Source organism: Mixia osmundae, assembly GCF_000708205.1.
Source record: "Mixia osmundae IAM 14324 unplaced genomic scaffold scaffold_8, whole genome shotgun sequence".
Lineage (NCBI taxonomy): Eukaryota > Fungi > Basidiomycota > Mixiomycetes > Mixiales > Mixiaceae > Mixia > Mixia osmundae.
Window position 1 is genome coordinate 491184 of NW_014575556.1, and position 21616 is coordinate 512799.

At 55.7% G+C, this 21616-nt stretch overlaps 16 protein-coding genes across 16 annotated transcripts; 9 read left to right on the forward strand and 7 right to left on the reverse strand.

Annotated features, from left to right (window-relative positions):
* Positions 1-21: 21 nt before the first annotated feature.
* On the reverse strand, positions 22-1910 carry L969DRAFT_82880 (uncharacterized protein; the record flags this gene model as incomplete). Its single annotated transcript, XM_014711143.1, has 3 exons — positions 22-568; positions 622-868; positions 932-1910. The coding sequence occupies 3 exons, from the start codon at positions 1908-1910 to the stop codon at positions 22-24; spliced, it is 1773 nt and encodes a 590-aa protein (XP_014566629.1).
* Positions 1911-2105: 195 nt separating this feature from the next.
* Positions 2106-3155, forward strand: L969DRAFT_104659 (uncharacterized protein; the record flags this gene model as incomplete). The annotated part of the gene is made up of 5 exons (XM_014711144.1): positions 2106-2274; positions 2330-2435; positions 2494-2577; positions 2635-2934; positions 2991-3155. Exons 1-5 carry the CDS (start codon positions 2123-2125, stop codon positions 3153-3155), a joined length of 807 nt encoding a protein of 268 aa, XP_014566630.1. The 5' UTR covers positions 2106-2122.
* Positions 3156-3174: 19 nt separating this feature from the next.
* Positions 3175-3827, reverse strand: L969DRAFT_51566 (uncharacterized protein; the record flags this gene model as incomplete). The annotated part of the gene is made up of 3 exons (XM_014711145.1): positions 3175-3489; positions 3543-3689; positions 3744-3827. The coding sequence occupies 3 exons, from the start codon at positions 3825-3827 to the stop codon at positions 3175-3177; spliced, it is 546 nt and encodes a 181-aa protein (XP_014566631.1).
* Positions 3828-3933: 106 nt separating this feature from the next.
* L969DRAFT_51858 (uncharacterized protein) lies at positions 3934-4501 on the forward strand (the record flags this gene model as incomplete). The annotated part of the gene is made up of 3 exons (XM_014711146.1): positions 3934-4026; positions 4085-4280; positions 4329-4501. 3 exons carry the CDS (start codon positions 3934-3936, stop codon positions 4499-4501), a joined length of 462 nt encoding a protein of 153 aa, XP_014566632.1.
* Positions 4502-4533: 32 nt separating this feature from the next.
* Positions 4534-6062, reverse strand: L969DRAFT_95897 (uncharacterized protein; the record flags this gene model as incomplete). The annotated part of the gene is made up of 9 exons (XM_014711147.1): positions 4534-4673; positions 4744-4933; positions 4989-5199; positions 5252-5299; positions 5355-5386; positions 5441-5574; positions 5635-5756; positions 5828-5855; positions 5996-6062. 9 exons carry the CDS (start codon positions 6060-6062, stop codon positions 4534-4536), a joined length of 972 nt encoding a protein of 323 aa, XP_014566633.1.
* A 179-nt stretch (positions 6063-6241) lies between these two features.
* On the reverse strand, positions 6242-7899 carry L969DRAFT_18845 (uncharacterized protein; the record flags this gene model as incomplete). Its single annotated transcript, XM_014710912.1, has 8 exons — positions 6242-6372; positions 6433-6594; positions 6645-7301; positions 7356-7436; positions 7492-7552; positions 7593-7735; positions 7809-7837; positions 7895-7899. The coding sequence occupies 8 exons, from the start codon at positions 7897-7899 to the stop codon at positions 6242-6244; spliced, it is 1269 nt and encodes a 422-aa protein (XP_014566398.1).
* Positions 7900-7972: 73 nt separating this feature from the next.
* Positions 7973-11154, forward strand: L969DRAFT_104664 (uncharacterized protein; the record flags this gene model as incomplete). Its single annotated transcript, XM_014711148.1, has 3 exons — positions 7973-8912; positions 8969-9681; positions 9732-11154. The coding sequence occupies exons 1-3, from the start codon at positions 8043-8045 to the stop codon at positions 11152-11154; spliced, it is 3006 nt and encodes a 1001-aa protein (XP_014566634.1). The 5' UTR covers positions 7973-8042.
* Positions 11155-11242: 88 nt separating this feature from the next.
* On the reverse strand, positions 11243-12381 carry L969DRAFT_628261 (uncharacterized protein; the record flags this gene model as incomplete). The annotated part of the gene is made up of 6 exons (XM_014711149.1): positions 11243-11451; positions 11505-11762; positions 11821-11896; positions 11947-11998; positions 12084-12176; positions 12236-12381. The coding sequence occupies 6 exons, from the start codon at positions 12379-12381 to the stop codon at positions 11291-11293; spliced, it is 786 nt and encodes a 261-aa protein (XP_014566635.1). The 3' UTR covers positions 11243-11290.
* Positions 12382-12490: 109 nt separating this feature from the next.
* Positions 12491-12839, forward strand: L969DRAFT_95900 (uncharacterized protein; the record flags this gene model as incomplete). The annotated part of the gene is made up of 3 exons (XM_014711150.1): positions 12491-12499; positions 12550-12723; positions 12771-12839. 3 exons carry the CDS (start codon positions 12491-12493, stop codon positions 12837-12839), a joined length of 252 nt encoding a protein of 83 aa, XP_014566636.1.
* On the reverse strand, positions 12550-13961 carry L969DRAFT_89319 (uncharacterized protein). Its single transcript, XM_014711151.1, has 4 exons — positions 13790-13961; positions 13392-13742; positions 12771-13344; positions 12550-12723 (listed from the first exon to the last, which is right to left on the reverse strand). The coding sequence occupies exons 1-3, from the start codon at positions 13939-13941 to the stop codon at positions 12891-12893; spliced, it is 957 nt and encodes a 318-aa protein (XP_014566637.1). The 5' UTR covers positions 13942-13961; the 3' UTR covers positions 12550-12723; positions 12771-12890.
* A 1217-nt stretch (positions 13962-15178) lies between these two features.
* On the forward strand, positions 15179-16534 carry L969DRAFT_51974 (uncharacterized protein; the record flags this gene model as incomplete). Its single annotated transcript, XM_014711152.1, has 2 exons — positions 15179-15562; positions 15614-16534. 2 exons carry the CDS (start codon positions 15179-15181, stop codon positions 16532-16534), a joined length of 1305 nt encoding a protein of 434 aa, XP_014566638.1.
* A 50-nt stretch (positions 16535-16584) lies between these two features.
* L969DRAFT_18850 (uncharacterized protein) lies at positions 16585-17749 on the reverse strand (the record flags this gene model as incomplete). The annotated part of the gene is made up of 3 exons (XM_014710913.1): positions 16585-16728; positions 16782-17188; positions 17239-17749. The coding sequence occupies 3 exons, from the start codon at positions 17747-17749 to the stop codon at positions 16585-16587; spliced, it is 1062 nt and encodes a 353-aa protein (XP_014566399.1).
* A 53-nt stretch (positions 17750-17802) lies between these two features.
* L969DRAFT_89322 (glycosyltransferase family 15 protein) lies at positions 17803-19578 on the forward strand. Its single transcript, XM_014711153.1, has 6 exons — positions 17803-18274; positions 18336-18448; positions 18497-18754; positions 18802-18999; positions 19052-19192; positions 19240-19578. The coding sequence occupies exons 1-6, from the start codon at positions 17898-17900 to the stop codon at positions 19338-19340; spliced, it is 1188 nt and encodes a 395-aa protein (XP_014566639.1). The 5' UTR covers positions 17803-17897; the 3' UTR covers positions 19341-19578.
* On the forward strand, positions 19474-19895 carry L969DRAFT_51966 (uncharacterized protein; the record flags this gene model as incomplete). Its single annotated transcript, XM_014711154.1, has 3 exons — positions 19474-19578; positions 19628-19681; positions 19719-19895. The coding sequence occupies 3 exons, from the start codon at positions 19474-19476 to the stop codon at positions 19893-19895; spliced, it is 336 nt and encodes a 111-aa protein (XP_014566640.1).
* A 45-nt stretch (positions 19896-19940) lies between these two features.
* On the forward strand, positions 19941-20594 carry L969DRAFT_95905 (uncharacterized protein; the record flags this gene model as incomplete). Its single annotated transcript, XM_014711155.1, has 3 exons — positions 19941-20045; positions 20095-20152; positions 20203-20594. 3 exons carry the CDS (start codon positions 19941-19943, stop codon positions 20592-20594), a joined length of 555 nt encoding a protein of 184 aa, XP_014566641.1.
* A 52-nt stretch (positions 20595-20646) lies between these two features.
* On the forward strand, positions 20647-21614 carry L969DRAFT_95906 (uncharacterized protein; the record flags this gene model as incomplete). Its single annotated transcript, XM_014711156.1, has 7 exons — positions 20647-20655; positions 20716-20752; positions 20807-20996; positions 21127-21201; positions 21262-21408; positions 21459-21512; positions 21569-21614. The coding sequence occupies 7 exons, from the start codon at positions 20647-20649 to the stop codon at positions 21612-21614; spliced, it is 558 nt and encodes a 185-aa protein (XP_014566642.1).
* Between the last annotated feature and the right edge of the window lie 2 nt (positions 21615-21616).

The window sequence follows — 21616 nt, forward strand, 5'->3', positions numbered from 1 at the left end:
ACAAGCACTGGCTTTCTCCTTCTAGGGTGATATGATGACGGATGCCTCGAACTGGTTCGAAGCTTGCGAGTGTGTAGAGACCATCGATGTTGGCCTGGTAGACGGTAGGATTGCGATCTGCGGCAACTCGTTGCGCGAGCCGGTGAGCAGAGGCGGTGCTCTTTGAGCCTTGAGACTCGCTAGCGTCGTCGGGCTGCCTGTGAGACCGGACGGACTCCGCTTCGGAGAAGCAGGCGCAGTAGCGACAGGTTGCGCAGCCTTGCTCGCATCTGGACATGGCGAACTCGACAGGTTGAGCTCCTCAAGATCAGAGTAGATCCATTTGGAGTGGTTGATCATGTCCTTGATCACGTTGGCCGAGAGACCAAAGTTGGACATGGACAGTGCGAAGCTCTCGTTGGAATCGATCGGTTTGAGCAGAGCGGGCGAGAAGATGATGGCTAGATTGTGTCCTGCCATCTGATTGACAGACGAATGCGCGAGAACCTTGTCGAGATGCTCGAACAACCGCTTGACCACGCTCGCGTTGGGCTCTGGCAAGTCGCGTACTAGTTTGCGCAATTGCCGTCTGTTCAGTCCAAGTCAGCAGGTGTGATGTACAGAAAAGTGAGGGGCACGCACATCCGCTGCTCTGTGGTTGTGATCTCGTTGACGGCGATGAAGCTGCCATAGGCACTGTAGGGTATCGGCGGTTCCGGTAGCTCTCTGAACCAGAGCTTGAGCGCGCCCGCAACACAATGCGGATCAGAGTATTCTCCCGTGGAGAGGTTGACAGATCTGGGATCATCTGCTTTATCGAATGCTGCTTTGATGGCATCGACGATGAGCTTCTCGCCCGAGATACGATAGATGCCGACTTCGTCCAGACCTGCACTAGCGTCAGCTCGAGCCTCAGAGAGAGAGAGAGAGAGCGTTAGCAAGGTGAACGCACCTTTGGCCTCGATCTGACAGAAGCACTGATCCATGATGGCCGGCACTGGCTGACCATCTCTCGCTGCAAGATCGCTCAGACTGACGCCGTACATATTCGCCTTTGGCTTTGCGGTATGTCTGATATTGCTATCCGATTTCTTGCTGACGAGACCGAAGAAAGAAGTCTTTCGTTTGCGAGCAAGCAGGGCAGCATGGCTGTCCTCCCTCGACCCGTGCGACGAAGCAGAGTCGGCCAGCGCATCTTCCGATCCTCTCCGGTTGTGGGTCTTCCTGCTGGGCGATAGAAAGTTGGGTACTTGGCTGGACGTGCTCGACTTGCTCGTCTTTTCGCCCTTGGAATTGACGGACGACATGGGAGCAGAGATCACACCAGGCCCTTCTGACGATTTCTGCTTGGTCATCCATCGCATGGAAGGTACCTTGGGCAGCTCTCCCTGTCTGAGTGTCTCCTGTTGCCTCTGAGCCTCGTGACCGGCAGACGAGAATGACTGAGTTCTCGACGATAGCGCGTCTGACAGCGGCTGGCTAGAGTACGTCGGACTATCGGGCAGCTCAGGTGCAGCGAGTTCTTCGGTCTGTACTGCCGTTTCTGCCGTCGGTACGGGTGAAGCGACGGGCGAGCTGAGGGTAAAGTTGAGGGGCAACGAAGCGAGCTGAGCGATCTCTGGCGGCCTGTCCTCGCTCGCAAAAGCTCCACGCAAGCCGTCCGTCGAGCCAGCACGTTCGGCCGTTGTGGAGGTCCGCGCAGTCTCGTGAGACTGTGCAGATGATGCGGGAGTGATGGGTTGGCTGGACTCTGATCGAGGTACCTGGGTCGACGGGCGTCCTGCGCTACTGACCGTCTTGCTGCTGCTCTCCGAGTTGGCCTTGCGATGCCTCGGACGGGTGAGAGCAGATTTTGCTCGGCTGAAGAGATTCGTCTTGCTCGTACTGGGCGAGACAGCCTGATTGTTCGAGCTTGCAGGTGTCGGCGTCATGACCGAACGGGTCTGGATGCCGTTCCTGCTGAGACTTGCTCGCCCGTGTAGAGCTCGTATGTGCCCGTCCAAGCGTGCTCTGCTAGCCTGAGACACCAAATGGGCACGGTCACGGTCCCTGCGTACGCCGGCGCCGTCGCGTCGTCAAAATCAGAGGGAAAGCTGGAAGACGCGTCGCTCTCTCTTTGTCTTTGCCCGCCACCAGGCCAAGCATGTCAAACGATGAGGAGCCAACAGTCGAGATCAGACAACTCAACTTGCGCTCCCGAACGACTCAGCCGACGAGTGGTCATGTCGGTAGCAGCACGACCCGTCAAAGCACGAAACCCTCTGCGCTCAAGATCAAAGCAGGCTCGGCATCGCGGTCCGTTTGGCCACCCGTCGTCATGCTCGACTGCCAGCTCAAGGCCATGCGACAGGTTGCTGAAGGAAGTGAGCATGTACACACGAGAGGCGAGAGGGCAGGCTAAGCATCTCGAGGCAATGGAGGCCAACGGGGAAGATATCTACAAGATCAAGCAAGAGGTTCGTCGAGCGTCATCAGGTGCCACTTGCCGTGCCTGAAGATGCCGTTCATCAACAGAGGAACGCCTACAATGAGACACTGGCCATCATACCGGACTCGCAAAGGAGGCTCGTCGTTGCCATTGCCGCACTGCGAGATCACGTCAGCCCGGACAAGTCAGGTTGCCAAGCTGGCCCGTGCTGATGCCAAGGGTGACAGCTCGCTTCCGGTTCGGCAGACTGTGCAGACGAACCCGTCGTCCTCTCTGCCCAAGCTACGATCAAGCAGTACGAAGCAGAACAGGCCAGTCATTTCGAACCTGTGCCCACCCAGACCAAACCGACAAGGCAAGAGACAGCTGCCAGTGGCTCTGCGCCTAGCCTCATCATGATCAAGACCAACGCGGTCAGGCGGCTACACAGGGAGCTCTGCGATTCAGAGCAAGATGCCGAGCAGCAAGGTCGAGTGGCCGATCGGTATCAGGCCGAGGGCAAAGACGTCTACGATGTCAACCAACAGGTTCGTGCGGACAGTCGCAGACAGCTCTACGTTCTCTGAGGACCCTACTCGAGCAGAGGCGGGTCCAAGCCGAGTCGCTCAGGATGATACCCGAATGCCAGCGATTGCTAGCGCAGGCCATCACCGATCTCAGATCTGTTGCTCACAAGCGCGATCCCGCCCAGGGGAGCGAGAGCGAGTACCAACTAGCAGAAGAAGCCCTCGAGCTTGCTTCTGCATGATGACATGCATGTCTGTACATCACAGCAACATCTCCTCATCTTCGCTTCTGATCTCTCCCGATGTCATCACGTCTTGCAGCAAAGCGCGCAGGCTATCAGACTTGATCAGCTCCTTTAAATCTCGCCAGACGTCTCTCTCGATGCGCATCAATGGCAGACTGAGCGTCTTATCTCGCAGCGCCTCTTGATCTGACGGCGGCCGCGCATGAGCCGGCACTCCCACCTCTGCGTTTGCGCCTGCAATAGACACGCTCTGGGGTGAGAGCAGCGGTCTCAACGGCATCCGCTCGATACGTATCCGCCGTATTGCCAGCCTGATGACTGTCTGGATAGCCTGCCCGTCGTCTCCCTGAGCACAACATCCGCGTGTACATGAGCAAGACGTACATTGAGCGTAGCGAAATACTCGTTCCCCTTGACTTTGATCTCCTCCCTTCGGTCTTCCATCGTCTTCTTCGACTTGCCTGAAGGATCCAGCACGGGTGCAAGGGCAGTCATGAGCTCTGAAGCGAGCTGCAAGAGGTGTGCAAGACGCTGGACACGCTCGTGAGCTCATAGTCTGTCTGTCTATCGCTCGTACAAGCCTACTTCCTCGACGCCAGATAGCGCTTTGATCTGTGCAGCACTGGATGAGCTCGTCCATATCGACGCACCATCCTCCCCGCTGCTCATCCGCCCGGCGACTGGCGGCCAGTCTGTCGACCGTAGCGCGACCCGCGATGGGCTCCTCACTCGACTTGTCTCGGCATTCGTCCATCTCTCACCAGCTCAGCCGTGCATGTTCACCCACTCGTCCGCGCAAGCCAAAGTCAAAGCAGCTCAGCGGTTGTGGAACACTCGCACGCCCAGCAAGATCGTCAAAGCCTACACCGTGCGCGACATCCATCGTTCCCCTCTGGACAGCCCTCATATAACCTGTGCTTGCGCAGGATGATAGCGTGTGGAGGAACAGGGATAGCTTTCTGCGAGGCCACGCAGAGATTGAAGCGTTCCTGGAAGCCAAATGGCGTAAAGAGACAGAGTATCGCTTGAGAAAGGAGCTCTTTCTCTTCGGCCATGATCGCATCGCCGTGCAATTCTGGTACGAGTACAAGTCTGCCGTAGACTCGCAATGGTACCGCTGCTGTATGCACACTGTTCTCAAACGATTGCCAGCTGAACGGATCAATGCAGACGGGTTGGAGGACTGGACATTCGACGCCACGGGCAAGATGAAGCGTCGGATGATGTCAGGCAACGATGTGCCCATCAGACAGAGCGAGAGGTGGTTCGCTTCTGCTCAGACAGACGATGAGATCGACAGACTGTTGATCCCAGAGATCGAGCCCAACATGTTGTGCAACTAGAAATGCAATTTTTTTCGTGCGAGTATTGTGCTTCAGCACCAACAGGACCAAGACATGAAGCGCGTGGGAGCGTAAATGGTGTTCAGAGAAACGAGACTTGAGTGAGATCGACCATCCCTTTTACGCGGGCGGGAGGATGAGGAGAGCATGCGACGTTGCTGGCTTACTCGTCCTGCTTGATCAGCATAAGCGACCATGCGAGCGGATGACAACGAATCAGCCTACGGGCTGGCTGATGGCACCGTAGCCGCTGTTGGGCGCAGTGACCCAGCTGTTAGGCAGCTGGATCTTTGTCTCTTCGACGTTCTCGTGGGCGAGGAGCAACCAGCCGCCAAAGACTGCCTTTGCAGCAATGTCGAGGATGGCATAAGCCAGAACCTCGGTATCACCCGTGATCGAGTTGGTTCCCTCAGCAAAGGCCCAGACGACAGGCTGAGCAAGCAGGTCAGATCAGTGCCGTTCCGCTCGAATGTCAGGGATGACTTACGTAGGCGATCCAGAGGACAGCAGTGTAGACTGCAATGCCGAGATAGAGCTTGCCCACACGGTCGGACTTGCCGAAGGCGGTGTTGCGAGCGCTGAAGAGCAGACCCCAGAGAACGTAGAGGAAGAAGAGGCAGGAGATCGTGAAAAGACCCCAGCGTGTCGTACGGCCATCGTCAACGCCGGCAAGGAGACCGGTCAGGATCATGCCAATGCTACGATTGCACCATGTAAGCATGCGACATGACTCGCGCTCACGAGACTTACTCGGCAAGGATGATGAGTACGATTTCTGCAGCAGGCACACCGGCGAGCCTGCACGTGTACATCAGCGCTGCTCATGATCAGTATAGTATGTGTTGCTACTGACAAGCAGCAATCGAGCAGCAGCAGTGGCGTAGTCTACATCATGGAGATCAGCCAATCCACAGCACAAGCCGGAGGGCGGCGACTCACAATGAGCCAATCGAGGTAGCGGGCATAGTAGACTTCACGGAAAGCGTGGTTGCCGGGGGCCTTGATGATAGCATTGCCCATTCCGGATGCCATGCAGTAGTAGCTCACTGCAGCGGTAGCAGTGATGAAGAAAGCTGATCCCCCAGATTGAGATCAGTCTTGGCGCACAAGAGAGTGCGGCTGTGATGACTTACTGACGTGGTGGAAGATCCTGGCCTTTGCGGGCTGACGGAACGACATGAGGAGGAAGATGAGTGAAGCGACGGCCATGACGACAAAGGTGATCCATAGCGTTCGCTTGCCCGCCTCGGTGATTCTACACGAGGTGGGCGAGGAAAGCCGTCAGTCACGTCCAGAGAGCCAGAGCCAGCTGCGATGCAAGCTCACCTCACTAGCCCATCGAGATGAGGGATATCTGTAGATCGGAACCATGTTAGCATGAGCTTGCACGATGCCGCACGCTGCAGCGAGCAATCCGATAGGAACGCCGTGGCCGAGGGAGGTTTGTCCGATCGTGGGAGCTCTCTGGGCGTCAAGCAGCGAATGGACACTTGCCTGGGATCGAAGGCGGGTCGTTGTGCTTCTTGAAGGCCTCAAGGCCCTGTGCGAGAATGGTCTCCATTGCTTATCGAAGGGAATGCTACTGAATCGTAGGCAAAGGGCAAGCGGGCGCAGTCTCACTTTGGTCGAGCGGGGCGGCCGCGGGCTCAGATGACGTCGCGACCACGCGTCGCCGCGCCGGCTGTGTCTCAGCGGTGTGGCAGCTCGATTGCAATGGAAATTTCTACTACGAGCGGGTTTTTACTTGAAAGTCTTCGAGTCTGCGATGGGCTTGCCATCCATCTCACCCTCCCACTTCCAGGCATTGTGGATGAGATCCTTATCTGCCTTGATGTCGAGCGGCTTGAAATCGTAGGACTCCCAATCGGGCGCTGTCGATCGCAGTCCATGATAAGCTCAACGGACACAGGACAAAAGTGAGCTCGACTGACCAACGTTGAAGACATCCTCATGCTTCGCGCCACGGATGAGGTAGACACCCTGGATGGCGCTCTTGTTGTTTTCGCCGTAGACAGAGGCATTGCCGAACAAGTACTTGCGCGAGCCTTCGAGACGGTTGTGGAAGCCACCGATCAAGTTGGCCGACATGAAGACTACCGAGACTAGATCAGGATGCATAGCACTGGGCGCAAGGGCGACATACCTTGCGTGAGCTCTTCGGGGTACTTATAGACTGCATGCCAGAGCGAGTATTCCTGAGGGTCAAAGTGTTCCTCGAACCATTTGAGCGCATCGGGTGTTTCAAGATTGGAATATTGTCGCTTGAGCTCGTCGAGGGGGAAGCATTTTGCAGGTCCGAGCGCTTCGCAAGGGTGCTTCGCCTTTGGCTCAGGTGGCGCGAGGGGACCATCGTCCTCGTCCTCTTCCTCCTTGGCGGCCTTCTTGGGCGCCTTCTCCTTCTTGACTGCAGCAACTGCAGGCGCCTTTTCCTTCTTTGGCTTGTCCTCCTTGGGCAGCTGTGCGGGGCCGGAGAGCAGGGTCAGGCTGGGGTAGAATTCCTTGAGGACGTCCTGGTTGGCGAGGGTGTGCAAGTGACGGTAGACATTCGGGAACTCGGCGCGAGTCTTAGGGTCGAGGATGACTTCGCTGGCACGGGCGATGATGACGGCAAGCATGACATCTGCTAGCGTGATTCGCTCGGATGCCAGGAAAGTGGACTTGTGCAGCGCCTTGTTGACGATGTCGAGACATCGGCGTGCGCCGGCTTCTGAATCGTCTGCTACCTTTTTGTTGTACGGAACGAGCTTCAGGTAGGGTCTGTACCAGTTGCCAAGCATAGTGAGCAGCTCAGAGTTCAAGACTGCATACGTCAAGGCGTCAGTACGGCGCGCGTGATGGGAGCACGGCGACGAACAGGAAGCCCATTGACGGACGACAGTCTTCTCTTCGAGTGTCTTGCCGAGCAGGTTGGCCTTGTCACCAGAAGCAGCAGCGACTGAGCAAGCGAGTTTGATCAGTCAACGCGTTGCCATGACTGCCTCTCTACTCACTGTAGCTCGCGACTGCAGTGACCTCGAAGAAGAAGTTGCCATCCTTCTCAAAGCCAGGCAGCTGCCAATGCCATGGCTGGGGTCAGCTCAAGCGAGATGACGAGCAGATGGCCACCTGCTCTCAGGGTAGGCGATTGCGCTTTGAACTCCTCTGGGTACTCCCCCTTGAACGGGTTGGTGGGGATGAGCTCGAGCTCTACGCCAGAGTACTTTGCAGCAATGAGGCACATCCTCGTGCGCGCATCTGTCGTTCGCACGGGCGCATCAGCATTTTTGCATGAACCAGTCGAACGTGGCCTGTCTGTCGTCCGACGTACTCTCTGCGAAGCCATACAATTTGCCGAACCTGTACGACACCATGACAGTCAGCATGCAGGGCGCTGACTCAGGCAGAATGACGCACGACATCTCTGCAAGCACTTTGTCTTCACAAAATTTTGAAGTCGAGCTCGTCGCGATGTCCAACTTCTCTCACGCGTCGGCTCAAGCTGCGTCATCGCCTCGCAGCTGCTCTGTCACTTGCCTGGCCTTGCACCAAGTCAAGCAGCATCATGGCGGACTCCGACGCAGACAGCAGTACACGGCCTCGCCAGCCCGTGCGGCGATCAACGGGCGGCAGCTTGGTCTACAAAGTCTTGTCCGTGCCAGCGCAGTCACCCTTTGAACGTCCGGGGGGTACACCGTCCATGAGTCCCGCGGCAGACCGACCCAAAGAGGGCTACCCTTTTGATGTCCCCGTCGAGGCCAAAGAAGCTATTGCCCGGGCAGATCCACTCGCACTCACGCCTCTCCGTGCACACTATCTCAAGCGAGAGCTCGTCACATTACAATTCCAGGAAGAGATCTCACAGGCAGATCAGCCTGATATGCTCGGCCTGCTCGGTCAACCTTTTGAGCCGCCAAAGGGACCGGACATGGACCCCAATATCGATCTGCCACTCATCAAATTCGTCTTTCACCGCTTCGTCCTCTCTTTCCCATTTCTCGCGAAAGCAAAGCCAGCCTTCTATAAAGACAAGCTACAACCCTTTGCACAATCCTTCATGGCTAGGAACATATCAACATCATCTGAGCGCGAAGAAGATACCAAAAGACAAAGATTGGCGAGCAGATTCGAGAAACACCTCGGACTGATCGTCTCGTCTGCCATCAAGCTGAGCGATAACGATGGTCGAGAAGAAGTCGTACGGGTCACGGGCGTGGAAGCGCCAGGCGACAGGCATGTCGCTTCGCCTGCTGCGAAATCAGCCGACAAAGGCAAAGACTTTGAGGTCAATGTTGTCAGTGTACGCTCGATCGCCGAAAAGGGACGAGTCAGAACCAAATGGCGCGAAGAGTTTGTCGTTCGCACGCGGAGGAGGGGAATGCCGGACGTGTACGTCAGTCGGCGGTACGGCGATTTCGACAAACTGGCGGAGATGGTGCGTGAGGGTCTTCCGATGGCATGCTCGTGCTCATCGGTAGCATTCGTGCACAGCTGCGGTCTGACTTCCCGGAGCAAGATGTTCGCGGGCCGCCCGCCAAAGATCGTCGGTCGACAGGCGTCAAGACAGCTTCGCCTCAGCTCGATCCCGTCATCGATTCACCGTCCAGACAGTCTCTACAGTCCATCGAAAGTCACGCACCGCTCGAGGAGGCCAATCCCGATCTGGCCGAAGCAATGTCAGACCTGATTGTGGAGCAAGAGCACGAGTCTGGCGTTCCCGGCAGCTTCTCTACTTCTGCTTCTCCGCCGTCTACACCCGATGGAGGGCCAAAGCATACTCATCACCGATTGCATCTCAACGGTGGCAAGAAAGCAGGCAAACAACCTGGGCCCGTGCTTGCACGAGAGAGAAACAGATTGACTCTACGCGCTTACGTCCACCACTTGCTCGCCAATCCTTCACTTGCAGCTTCGACCACGCTACAATCATTCTTACTCACTGAACCATTCACACTCACTGCAGAAGAGCTCAAGGATGTCGAAGCGAGAGAAGAGATGGATCGCGTGCGAGAGGAGGAGATCGCTCGATTCCGCGCAGAAGTCGATGCTCGAGTGCAAGAGCTCGATGCGCATCTCAAAGACTTTCGGGAGGAGCTCGTCGGGCAGGACGGCTTGTCCAATGTCTTCTCGACCATCAAAGCTACTGCCAACGTCGAAGATCTTCCTGTACGCTATCAAAAAGTCATCGAATGGGCACGCATATCGTAAGCTGCTCGTAACTCACTGTATGAATGTGACTGACGATGATGCGCAGGATGGCATCGACGATCTATCAGCTCTTTGTCGGCTCAGACAACTCCTCATCAGTTTTCGGACAGCTCAAGCGAATACACAGCATTATGCCCTACTTTGTCCTGCGAGGCATATTACGCATTAGCAATCCAGTCGCAATGATCCGCGCTTTCCTCGATCTCTTCCTTGCACGGCCCTTTGGCGGTAGCAGTCTGCTCCAGCGCATGTTCTCGAGCGGCCTCAACGATGAAGTCAGAGAGCTCAAGCAGGACATGGACAAGGTCGCCGAGAAAGTTGCTCAGCCGGTCATGATACAAAAGCTGAAGAAGTACGTCGAGGCACCCAAGACGACACAGGCGATGTACCGCGAAGAAGCATCGAGCGAACGCAAGGATATCATGACTGTCATCCTTCGGTCTCAAGAGGAGCCTCGACTTGATTCAGCAGGCATTGCAAGATTGCGCGAGGGCAATGCGGCTTATCGTCGGTACAAGCGCAAGAGGGATGCTCTGGCCAATGTCGAAGACGATGAAGGGCCAGATAACGATGCTGCGTGGCTATACGAAGATCTGCACATCTTCTTGCGCATGGCGACAAGGCTACGTGATAAGGAGCAACTCATCGAGCTCATCTTCGAAGGCAGCACGTCGGAATTGCTAAAGGATATTGTGACAATCTTTTACGAGCCTCTTGCAAAGGTATACAAAGCCGCCAACATTGCCGACTCGTTCTACGACTGTCAGGTCTTCGTGACCGATCTGATCAAGACGGTCGAACACTCCGAGGAGATCAGCAATACTGATCCTCAACGAACGGTCCAGACGTTTGTCGATCTTGTTGGAAGGCACGAGAATCGATTCTATCACTTTGTACATCAGGTACATTCCAAGGGCGACGGACTGTTTGACGATCTCATGAAGTGGATCGAGCTCTTCATCACCTTTGTGCGCGATGGCATGCACCCTCCGCTCTCGCTCGAATACCTCCTGCCTCATGCCGGGCCAGAAAGACTGGCAGTCATGAAAGAAGTCGATGCAGTGGTCGAGTATCATCGATTAGTCAAAGTCGCCCATCACGAACGAATGCAAAGGCGACTCATGCGAGGCGAGGGTCAAGAACTCGATCAAGACAGGGCCTTCGTCGAGGGCGTGATGAACAGTCTGCAACTATCGGGAGTGGCACAGGATGTGAGCGATGCCCAAGACGCAGCGAGCGAGGACGAGCATGGCGATTCTTCTAGCGATGACGATTCTGACGATGAAGATTTCTTCGATGCTCATGATCGGCCTGGCGGCAGTACAGCCTCGAACACACTGCGTCCGAAAGTACGCAAGACGAAGCGGAAGAAGGACAGAGCCGTCATCGAACCACCTGAGCTAGCTCATATACCCCAGCTCGTGCCGCTCTTTATCGAGCTCATACGACCCAATCTGACCGTTGCATGAACATGGATGCTTATGTTGTATCGATAGGGCAGTATGCACGTTGTCCTTCGATGGATCAAGAGTGGGATGGAGACGTTTCATTGTGCCATACAAGGACGAGATGATGATACAGAGACAGCAGGACGGGCACAGTGGATCAACAGGCACAGGCATCGCGTTTGGGAGCTCCATCTGCTCCTAGCTCGACGCGGCCATCTGCAGCAGAAGTAGTCCGACCGTTTGCGCCTGCTCCTCGAGCACCGGCTGCAGGCTTGGCGCCTCGACCTGGCAGCAGATCGTCCAGCGGGATCTTCTTGGCTGCGCGAGATATCGTCAGTCATCAGAGCGTTGCAGGAGCGAAAGAGGCTTACCGATTTCTGTGAAGACCTCGACGACGCCTTCACCCGTCTTCGCGCTCGTTTCGAAGAAGAGCAGACCGGCTTCCTTGGCGTATGCCTCTGCCTCTTCTCTGGGCACCTGCCTCCGATCTGCTGAGCTCGCCGACGCTGTGGACGTGGGCACGACGTCATCTGTCGCCTCTGCATTCTCGCCTTCGGTTTCTGTCGCAGCCGCAGCAGGCACTTCTGACTCAGAGGACGAGCCGCTGACGAGATCGATCTTGTTGCCCACTTAGCGCAGTCGTGAGTCAGCTTCGCGTGTTGCGCGTAGGCCCAAGGCCGTGCTTACCGAATGCAATGACAATGTTGGGAGTAGCTTGTCGCTGGAGCTCTGCTACCCATGACTTTGCCTTGTCGAGCGAGACCTTTGCATGTCTATCAGCATTGGGCCCGTACTTTGCGATATCGCGCTTACAGCCGAGGTGACATCGTAGACGACGACGGCAGCCGCAGCATTTCGGTAGTACCTGTCATCATCGAGTCATTGTCAGCTCCATGTCTCTGGGCAGTAAGCCGGCTCATAGCGAGCTGGCCGGGCTGGGAGGGACTGACATGGGCGCCAAGCTGTGAAACCGTTCTTGGCCGGCAGTGTCCCAGACTTCGAACTTGATCACCTTGTCCTCGAGCCTACACTTTTGCGTGAGACTGTTCCAGCACGTCCACATGAGTTGTGACACAACACGGGGCAGAGTTGAGAGCCTGACAATGCAGCACCAATGGTGGGTTCCTTGTTCTCTTGAAAGTCGTTCTGTACGAATCGGAGCACGACTGACGATTTGCCGACTGCAGCAGCTCCTAGTAGGACGAGCTTGACCTGTACCGGTCTCTGCACTGCGCCTGCCTCTGCCATCTTGTCACGCTCAAACGTTCAAACGGCTGTCCGGCCAACGCGCTCACTTGGCTGCGAGATCCGAATCTCCCACGACTGGACGATTGCCACGCAAGCAGCTCCCTCGGCCATGGCCACGGTTTGTCTGCACGCTATGCTCAGCGGACCAGAGCTGATGCATCTCAGCAGCCTCGGAGAGGTCCATTGAACAGTGAAGCAACGCTGGCTGCGCTCAGAGAAGAGGTGGAGGAGCTCGAACGTCAATTGGCCGGCAGAGACGCGGACGAGATTGTGCGAGAGCACACCGAGCTACTGCATGCTTATCACGAAGTCAAGGAAGGGGCTCAGACGCTCATCTCGAGAGTGCGCGCCTTCGTGTTGCTCATGATTGTGCTGACGCTGCAGGACAGGTCGCTGAGTCGCGCCAACAAACAATGGCAGATGTCTACCAAGAGATAGGTCTCGATCTTGATGACTAGTCCATGGTCTTGCCAGCCGGTCTCCGCGAGGCTGCCGACGGGTCGCATGGGCTACCGTCTCAGGCCATACAGCGCGAATAAGATCGCCAAGAGCGCGCCAAGGATAAAGCGTCTTTGAGAGGTTTGCAGTTCTCGCGAACACTTGCGACAGGTGCAGTCGAAGGCCCATTGATCCTTCAGCGCCGCCCTTCGCTTGTACAGTCGGTCGTCGCCTCGAACGTACAGATCGTTGACTTCTTCCCCTGCGTCAATTCGTCTGGAAGCGACGACTTTGATGCGGCTGGGACAGTCTAGTGGCCTGATGTCGACATTAGCATCACATGCATGATTGATGATCGAGTGGAGCATAAAGAGCGCGCCATCGTGGGTGCCGTTGATCTGAAAACGACCTATGTCTTCGCAAAACTCGTCAAAAGTGTGCCGGCTTTTGTGCGTCGGCATCAATTGCAACACTAGCTCATGCATTTGCTCAAGCAGCGGCAATCCGGAAGCGTGTCTGCGCCGTCTGCAAGAACAATTTAGTCCTTGGTGCTGCACTCAGGCAGGGCGCACCCCATCCTGATGCGTTCGTCGATAGCGAGCGCAGATGTACTCGCAAAGGCGAGCTGTTCCTGTCTCTTGCCGTCTTGCGCCCGAGCGCGTATGAGCCACATCCGCAGAACGGCCAAGGCAACAAAGTATCGCTTCGTCAAGCAAGCCTCGAACAGATCTGTGTATGCTTCATTGCGCATGCAGAGTCCGCCCAATGACTCTGAGCTCATTCTACATTGATCTGAGCAGTATCGAAGCCGACATGGTACGTGCTGGTTTGGTCGGGAGATGCGATGTCGACAGTCTAGCTTAGGCGCAGGCATTGCGCAATCGTGACAGATCTTCCCGGCTCGCATGTCATTCGCTGATGGACTGCGCTACGGGCTCAGACTGGCGCATCGTGTAGGACTACGACTGACACTGAGAGTGGAATTTGGACCCAAGCGCGTTCGGTGAAGAGCACTTCGCCGGGCTCGAACGTTCGTTGCGCAACGATGTGCTTGCCCTTTTGCGGATCGTATGCAACGGCGAGACCGTCGCATGCGGCCGTCAAGCTGTCTTGCAGATGCATTTGGGGTTAGTGATCATGGGACATGATGAGCATACTACTGCGCTGCGTTCAATTATTGTTATATATATAGCCCATTTCAGACGACGCTTATAATCTTCTATAGTGTAATGGTTATCACATTCGGTTCTGACGCGGCACGCGCCCGTAGGTCCGAATAATTCGCGTTCGACTCGCGATAGAAGATTCTATCTTTTCTTTTGCCAACCTCTCTGTTTCCTGAGCGATTCAGGATGCGGCCCGCACTCGCATGATGCTCGAGTGATGACGACTCCTTCCTCCTTCCCAGGCGTCGGTCACTCATCAGCCGTTTGCCGCCTCGGCGTAGGGAAACAGGAATCTTATGGATAGCGACGACGTCAAACATACCGCCTGCTCGGCAGGAGTCATGGCTGCATCCGCTCACAACGCTGAGTACGGACTGCTGGATTGAACCGCCTGCGCTCTCAGCGCTGCTCAAAGCGCATGTCTCTCACTCGGCACTGTCATTGATAGGGATATCATCGACTGCTTACGCGCCGCATCACACAACAATGCCTGGCCTCAAACGATTGATCCTTTCTTGCTATAAGGAGGACTCTGCCTGTATTCCGCTTGCCGCCGGCGTGCCTTGAGACTGCGCGCTTGTACGAATCGCAACGAGATACAAGCGACGCGGCATCGAGGTCCTCACGCCAAGAAGCCACTATAGCGCTTACCTGGTGCCCTATGGCTTCGAGGAATACGACACCGATGATGAGAAAGTCGATCGAGCTGCATGTGACGCAATCGCAGCGGCAGAGCGGGCGGCCGCCGAAGAAGAGGCGGCAATGCAGGAGCTCCTAGCCATCGTGTAGCTCGACTCCTTTCGCTTCTAGGCCGCCGGGTATATTGCGACGGTGCACAAGGCTGCCGAGACTTCAGAAGGACACAAACAGCCCACGCAACTCGCTACGGAATATGTATCGGAGGAGGACACAGCACTGGGGTCTATATGACTTCTCTGTCAGCGATTACTGGGACAGCCTGATCAGTCGATAGATTGCTCAATGAGGGTTCCTGCTGGCTGCTTAGAAAAGAGGCATGCAATCCATAGATAAGTGGTCTGCGACTTGCGCTGCCTGTATGCTGCACAGCATGAGGAAAGGCCGCGATTTCGTTGAGCCCCGACGTAATACGTGTACACGTGTCAGCGCTGTCAGCCTGCGAGTCGCAATTGAATGAGAAGGACGCGCCAGAGACTGGCCTCATACAACCTGAGATGGCCTCGGCTGGCATCTCGCTGTCCTTTGGCAAGCTCAAGAAGCCAGGCAGCGATGTCAAGAGCAAGCCACGAGCCAAGACTGCGCTGTTTGAGGCAGACGCGGACGAAGCGGCCAAGCCAAATGATGTCGTTGCTCTCACCGAGCTGGACGATTCCTCCCTCACGACTGCAAGGACCGACTCCACAGCGTCTAGGAAGAAGGGCGCAGCAGCTGAAACGCCAGGTCTGCCTACCATATTGTCCCGCGTGCAACGGCAGAGACAGCAAGAAGCTCAGGAATTGGACGAATCCGTGTTTGACTATGATGGCGTGTATGACTCTATGAAGATGGGCGAAAAGGCAGCTGCAGAAGCCAAGAAAGCAGAGAATGCATTGCGCAAGGTGAAAGCTACTTCTCGATCCTGAGTTGCGCAGGACTGACACGCATGGCAGCCTAAATACATTGGCGGATTGCTCGAGAGCGCACAGCAGCGAAAGCTAGACCGAGTACGGGCAGAGGACAAGATGATCCAGCGCGAACGAGAGCAGGAAGGGGAAGAGTTTGGCGATAAGGAAGCTTTCGTTACGCCGGCTTATCAAGCTCAGCAAGCCGAATTACGTCAGGCTGAAGAGGAGGAGCGAAAGAAGAACGAGGCAGGGCCGAAGAAAGGCGGATTATCGAGCTTCTATGCCTCTTACCTCGCTCAATCAGATCAATCGAATCAAGCCGCTCTGCAAGCGACAGCAACGGCGAAAGAGGGAGGACGAGATTTCACCATTGGACCTGCTCCGATGCCCGATATGGCCCGAGCAGAGCCAAAATCGGATGCTCAGCTCGCACAAGAAGCACAGCAGAAGCTCGGCACGCGGGTGATGCTCAACGAGAGCGGCGAGATCGTCGACAAGCGTGAGCTGCTCAAAGGTGGTCTCAACGCGGAAGAAGACGAAGATGCTGTACAGATGGCTTACCCTTCGAGTCTGCCCGCTGCTCTTTCCGGCACACGCAAGGGCGGGTTTGCGATACCCATTGCTGCTCGCATGGCGGAGAAAGCCTTGGAAGAAGCAGCGAGAGCAAGAGCTGCTTTGCTGGATCAGGAAGCACCCGCTGCGGACGTGTGGCAACCTGCAGGGGCGACGATGACGCCCGAACAGCGACGGCGCGAACAACGCTTGCGACAGTCAAAGGAGATCGAGAAACAGATGCTCGCGTTCAACGAGCAGAAACGCAAACGAGAGGAAGAAGAGCGATCACACAAGATTGCCAAACTCGCTCGTAGGAATGACGAGACAAAGGTGGAAGAACTTCGACGGAAAGCTCTCGAAAGGAGACAGGCAAAGGCTGCTGCTGATGCGGCTGCTGCTCCGACTACATAGATATGGCAGCGTCTCCTCGGTACAACAACAACATCATCAGAACGCAAGCCTCAGAAGCCATAGCGAGACCCGGAAGACCGCTTGGTCGCTTTAGCTTGGGCGATCCGTTCCTCGAGCGCTTCCCGATTGTCGACTGCTTCTGCCAGCAATGCAGTAAGCTGACCTCGCTCTCGGGCACGATGCATCCCTCGTTTCTGCCGAAACGCATTAGCACGAATGGCAAACGCGAGGGAGGAACGGGACAGACAGGCTGAGCTTGTTGCTCCTCTTTCGGCTTTTCCTCTTTGTGAGGATTGAGTAGCTTCTTGCGAGCTTTCTCCAGTCGGGCTTGTATCAATGCATCGTCCGCCTTGACCTCGCTCACATCTTCATCTGTCGTGTCGAATTCCTTAGGTGTAGCGCTTGAGGATTGATCGGCTTCGACCCAGCCATTCATGCGTGACCACTCTAGCCAAGCCTCTGGCTCTTTCGCGGCCCATGTCTTTCCGTCCTTCTTCAGGTAAAAGCCGGGGTAGGGATCTGTTGCCGAAGGCGGCGGCAGAGTGGCATAGTAGTTCGGAACTGGCTTATCCTCCAGAACAGGCGCTGCTTTTATTGCGGTCGCGCGTGTCGCTTCGACTGACTCTGTGGTCGTCCGCACAGCTTCTGCCGCGCCTGCACTACAGCATCAGCCTGTGTGTACCGGCCATCGTGCTAGGGCGGACCTAGCGAGAAGAAGTCTACGACGGGCGCGGCTGGCTTTGGCGGCGGTAGCTTGGATTTGACTTTATGAGGCACAAACGAAGTTGTTGTTGTTGCCGCCGCCGCCGCAGGCTCAGGTTGAGCAATCTCGTCCAGCGCAGCGACACCAGACTCATCGCCTTCGGGTGCATCGATCAATGAGCCCACGGGACGTGCAGTGGAAGCACTCGGAGTCGCTACAGACTGAGTCGTACTCGCTTTAGGCGCGGGCAGCATGCTCGCCAGGCCCGACTTGCCGCTCAGACGACCAAAGTCCAGCTTGGCTCGCTTGGGCGCAGGCTCTTCTTTGGCTGGACTGGATGGGTCTGGCAGATCAAGCATGATCTTGACAGGACCTTTCCTCTTGGATTTGGGGAGCGGCATGTCTTGCTTTGGCGCTGTGCTACTTGCGGCGGGCGCATTGACTGGCGGTGGTGCAGGCTGCTCATGATCCGAGTCGTCCGAGTCTGAGCCATAGCTGACGAGGCCGGCCATTGTCGACTGGATCTGGCCGAGGAGACTGCTGGCGTCACGTCAAACGCGCATCATCGACATTGCGCAGCTCGCAGCTCGCAGTCGATTGGCCACCGCAGCAAGGCTGAGGATGCACTCGAACTCTTCCTGAGCCCGTCTGTAGAGCACAATGTCGGCCGCATTGCTCAGCAAACTCAAGTGGACGCCCGTGGGACTGTTCGGTATAGCAGTGATCCACTACCTCGCCTCCATCCATCCTGCGTATGATGCAACGACACAGCTAGCCAGCAAGCTCAAACCGGCTTCATGGTCCCCTTCGAGCACGGCAGGGCTCGAGCTAGACGCTTGGAGCTCGAGGGTCAAGGGCAGCAGACCGGCAGCCAATACCACCGTGCGGGCAAATGCTGCCTTTGTCATGCTCACGCGCAACGGCGACTTGTGGGACATGCTGAGGAGCATACGATCCATGGAAGATCGATTCAACAGCCGCTACAACTATCCCTATGTGTTTTTGAACGAAGTGCCCTTTGATGATCAGTTTATAAAGTCAGCCTTGTGCTGCCTATCGTCGTACGCGGCCGGCTGAAACTGGACTTCCGACCGACAGACACACGACAGCGCTGTGCTCAGGCAAGACATACTATGGTCTCGTCTCGAACGACGATTGGAAAGTGCCAGACTCTATCGACAGGGACCGCGCCGCCCAAGTGCGATATCAAAGTACGCCCTAGTCCCTTTGGCTTCTAGCTCGCGCTCACAAAAGTGCAGTGCAACAGGACGGTGTCATCTATGGTGGCAGCGAGTCCTATCGGCAGATGTGTCGATTCGAGTCTGGCTACTTCTTCAGGCAACCCTTGCTTGATCAGTTTGACTACTACTGGCGCATCGACCCGAATGTCAAATTCTTCTGCGATCTCGATTACGATCCGTTCATGTTCATGCAGCAGCACAACAAGACTTATGGCTTCACAATCAGTTTATACGAATACAAAGAGACGATCAAAACACTTTGGGATACCACCAAAGGTGTGTGTCGTTCGCTGTCCAGTCCGCCCATGCTGATGGTCAGACAGACTTTATGAAAGCACATCCCGAGCATATCGCAAGGAACAACATGATCGACTGGTTACAGAAGGATGACGGAACATACAACCTCTGTCACTTTTGGTCGAATTTCGAGATTGGCAAGCTCGACTTTTTCAGGTCGCAGGCCTATCTGGACTATTTCAACTACCTCGACCAGGCCGGAGGGTTCTACTACGAGCGATGGGGTAAGTCTCTACCTCTCTCGATGATGTCGTCAGGATTGATTGGAGAGAGCAGGCGATGCGCCAGTTCATTCGATCGCGGTATCGCTTATGCAAGAGAAGAACCAGCTGCATTTCTTCAGCGATATCGGCTACAGGCACGAACCCTTTCAGCACTGTCCCAACGGGCGAGAGACTGACCCAGCAAGATGCGATTGTACGTTGCAAAGCTTCACATGAGGTCGAAGCTGATTTGCAAGCTAGGCAACCCAAACTCGAGCGATAATTTCGAATGGCATGGCTACAGCTGTACGGCACTCTATCACAAGCTACAAGGCACGGGCAAGACCATTGATAACCACTGACACACACACTCTATGCACGCTTGTACTATCTCACCGCCGCGATCTCACGTCGCGCTTGCGGTTTCTCCGCCGCCGCCCTGTTTGCCCATCGCCAAACCATCGCGAGCAATTGACTACCAGTGCTTTTCCCAACATGCTCAGCTACGTGCAGCTCGCCGCCGTCTGTGTCGTCATTGCTACCCCATCTGGCCGCGTCAACTGTCAGACTAGCCAAGGAGGATCAGGCCTCGTACCTCCTGTTTGTCACCAGCAAGACAGATCATCGATCGATCTGACTGATTCTGCAGCGCGATGATGGTCGTGCATGCGAACTCTGCATGACCCAGGCTCAATGCCTTTCCGTGAGTGCAAGCCTCGGCAAACGATTCACATGTTGAGAGGTTGGCTAAGCGCTGCCATCGGAATGCCATGGAATTCGAATGCGAGCGCAAGTCGGCACGTCAGCGGTGTTCGGCGATGCGAAGATACACAATGGCAACTGTCGCAAGGGCTGCAGTGCATCTGTTCCACGTTCAAGCCCGTCAGATGCAGTTCGAGACACTGCTTTTGCGCTGATCAACAAACATCGCAAGCAATTGACGGACATCGATACTGTCAAACATGCTCAGCTACTCACGTATCGCCGCTATCTGCAATGTCTTCGCCGCTCTGTCGGGCCATACCAACTGCCAAGCTCGTCACGAGACGCCAAGCATCGTTCACAATGTTTGCCTTTGACATTGCAGATCAGCGTCAAGACTGATCAGCGAAGCAGCCCGATGATGGCCGCCCGTGTGAATTGTTCGTGACTCGGGCTCAATGTCCCACTGTACGTGCGTCTCTTGGCTGACGCTTTACAGACTAAGACTAAAGTTTGGCACAGCGTTGCCACTGGAATCCGGTGGAATCTCAATGCGTGCTCGAGTAGCTATGCCGACGCTGCTCAGCTCAGCGATGCATCGATACACAGGCGCAGCTCTCGCAAGTCCTGCAATGCATCTTTGCCACGGCCAAGCAGGACAAGCGGGTTCGAGACACTTTTCGCTCGTTTCAACCCCTTTCGAGCATCCCTTCCTCCAGTTGTTGCCACTCGCCTCAGACTACAAGCTTGACGTCAGCATCAGATCAGGATCGGAGCGGAACGCAGTCATGGTCACCTTGATTTGTGTCCTCCTCTCGATCGCTGTGCTGTCGTTCATGTCCTTTGTCGCCCGTGCAGAGGGCCGCCTCCTAAGAGTTCACACCGACGCACAAGCAGGATCTAGCTATCGATAGCCAGATCAATCGACCGATGTCACAGAGAGTCACTGAGCGCTCGACATCCGGTATGGCTCCGGTCGGTGCCAAACACACTCATGTCAGTGCGAAGTGCCTGATCGCTCTCTCCAATGCACAGAGACCAAACGGGACAGGATTGCGCGTGCCAGGCTTAAGTCATCCTGGAACCTGTCTGACGACCAAGGCTCTCCCGAACGGCCCTTGCTGAGACAGACTGCCATCACGGGCCGAGTGCATCGACAAGGGCAAACAATCAAAACTGGGTTCAAGCTGGGGATATGAGATGACGAGGACGGATTGCAAAGACTGGAATCATGGGCCGAGTGCATCGACGAGGGCCGAACGATCGAGAGCAGACTCAGCCAAGCAGAATCATAAGCAGCAAAGGCGCGAGACAGAGTAAAAAAGTGTGAAAAGTACAATGTACAACTCCAAGACTTGAAAGCCAGTACTCCGAGGCTTGAGGGCAGCGTCCTGGCCTCGTAGGACTTGCTACAGCTTGTGCTATCTTGTGTCGATACCGTGCAAGCTATTTGGCGCTTCGGCGCACAGCGCTGCAACAATTGGCTGACGCTCCTTTGTTGCGCAATACTGAGACGGTGCGGTATATTCGAAGACAGATGACAGTGTAGCAGATTTGTCGAAACCTCGTAAACTGCGACAGTGCGGGCACATTGGATAGTCCTCCTCTTCAGCCATCGACCGAAGCAAACTCGCAATCAGACCAGGCAGCATACATATCATGCGTTCCATACACTTGTGTACTGTGCTCAGCGGATTGGCGGACCTCGTCGCGGCTCGGGAGAGAGCGGTACGCGCCAATGGCACCAAACGAGGTTGACCTGACGCTTGTCTGTGCAGATTGTCCCGTATCCGTGCAGTCATTACGTTTCAGCAGCAGAATGTCCGTCGACAGTGAGTCGTGTATACATGAGAGCCATAGCACGCCGCTGATTGCCACTCGGTATCAGCGCTGCTTCTGGAGTATCGATAAGTTTGGCTGCTTCATCAATATAGGC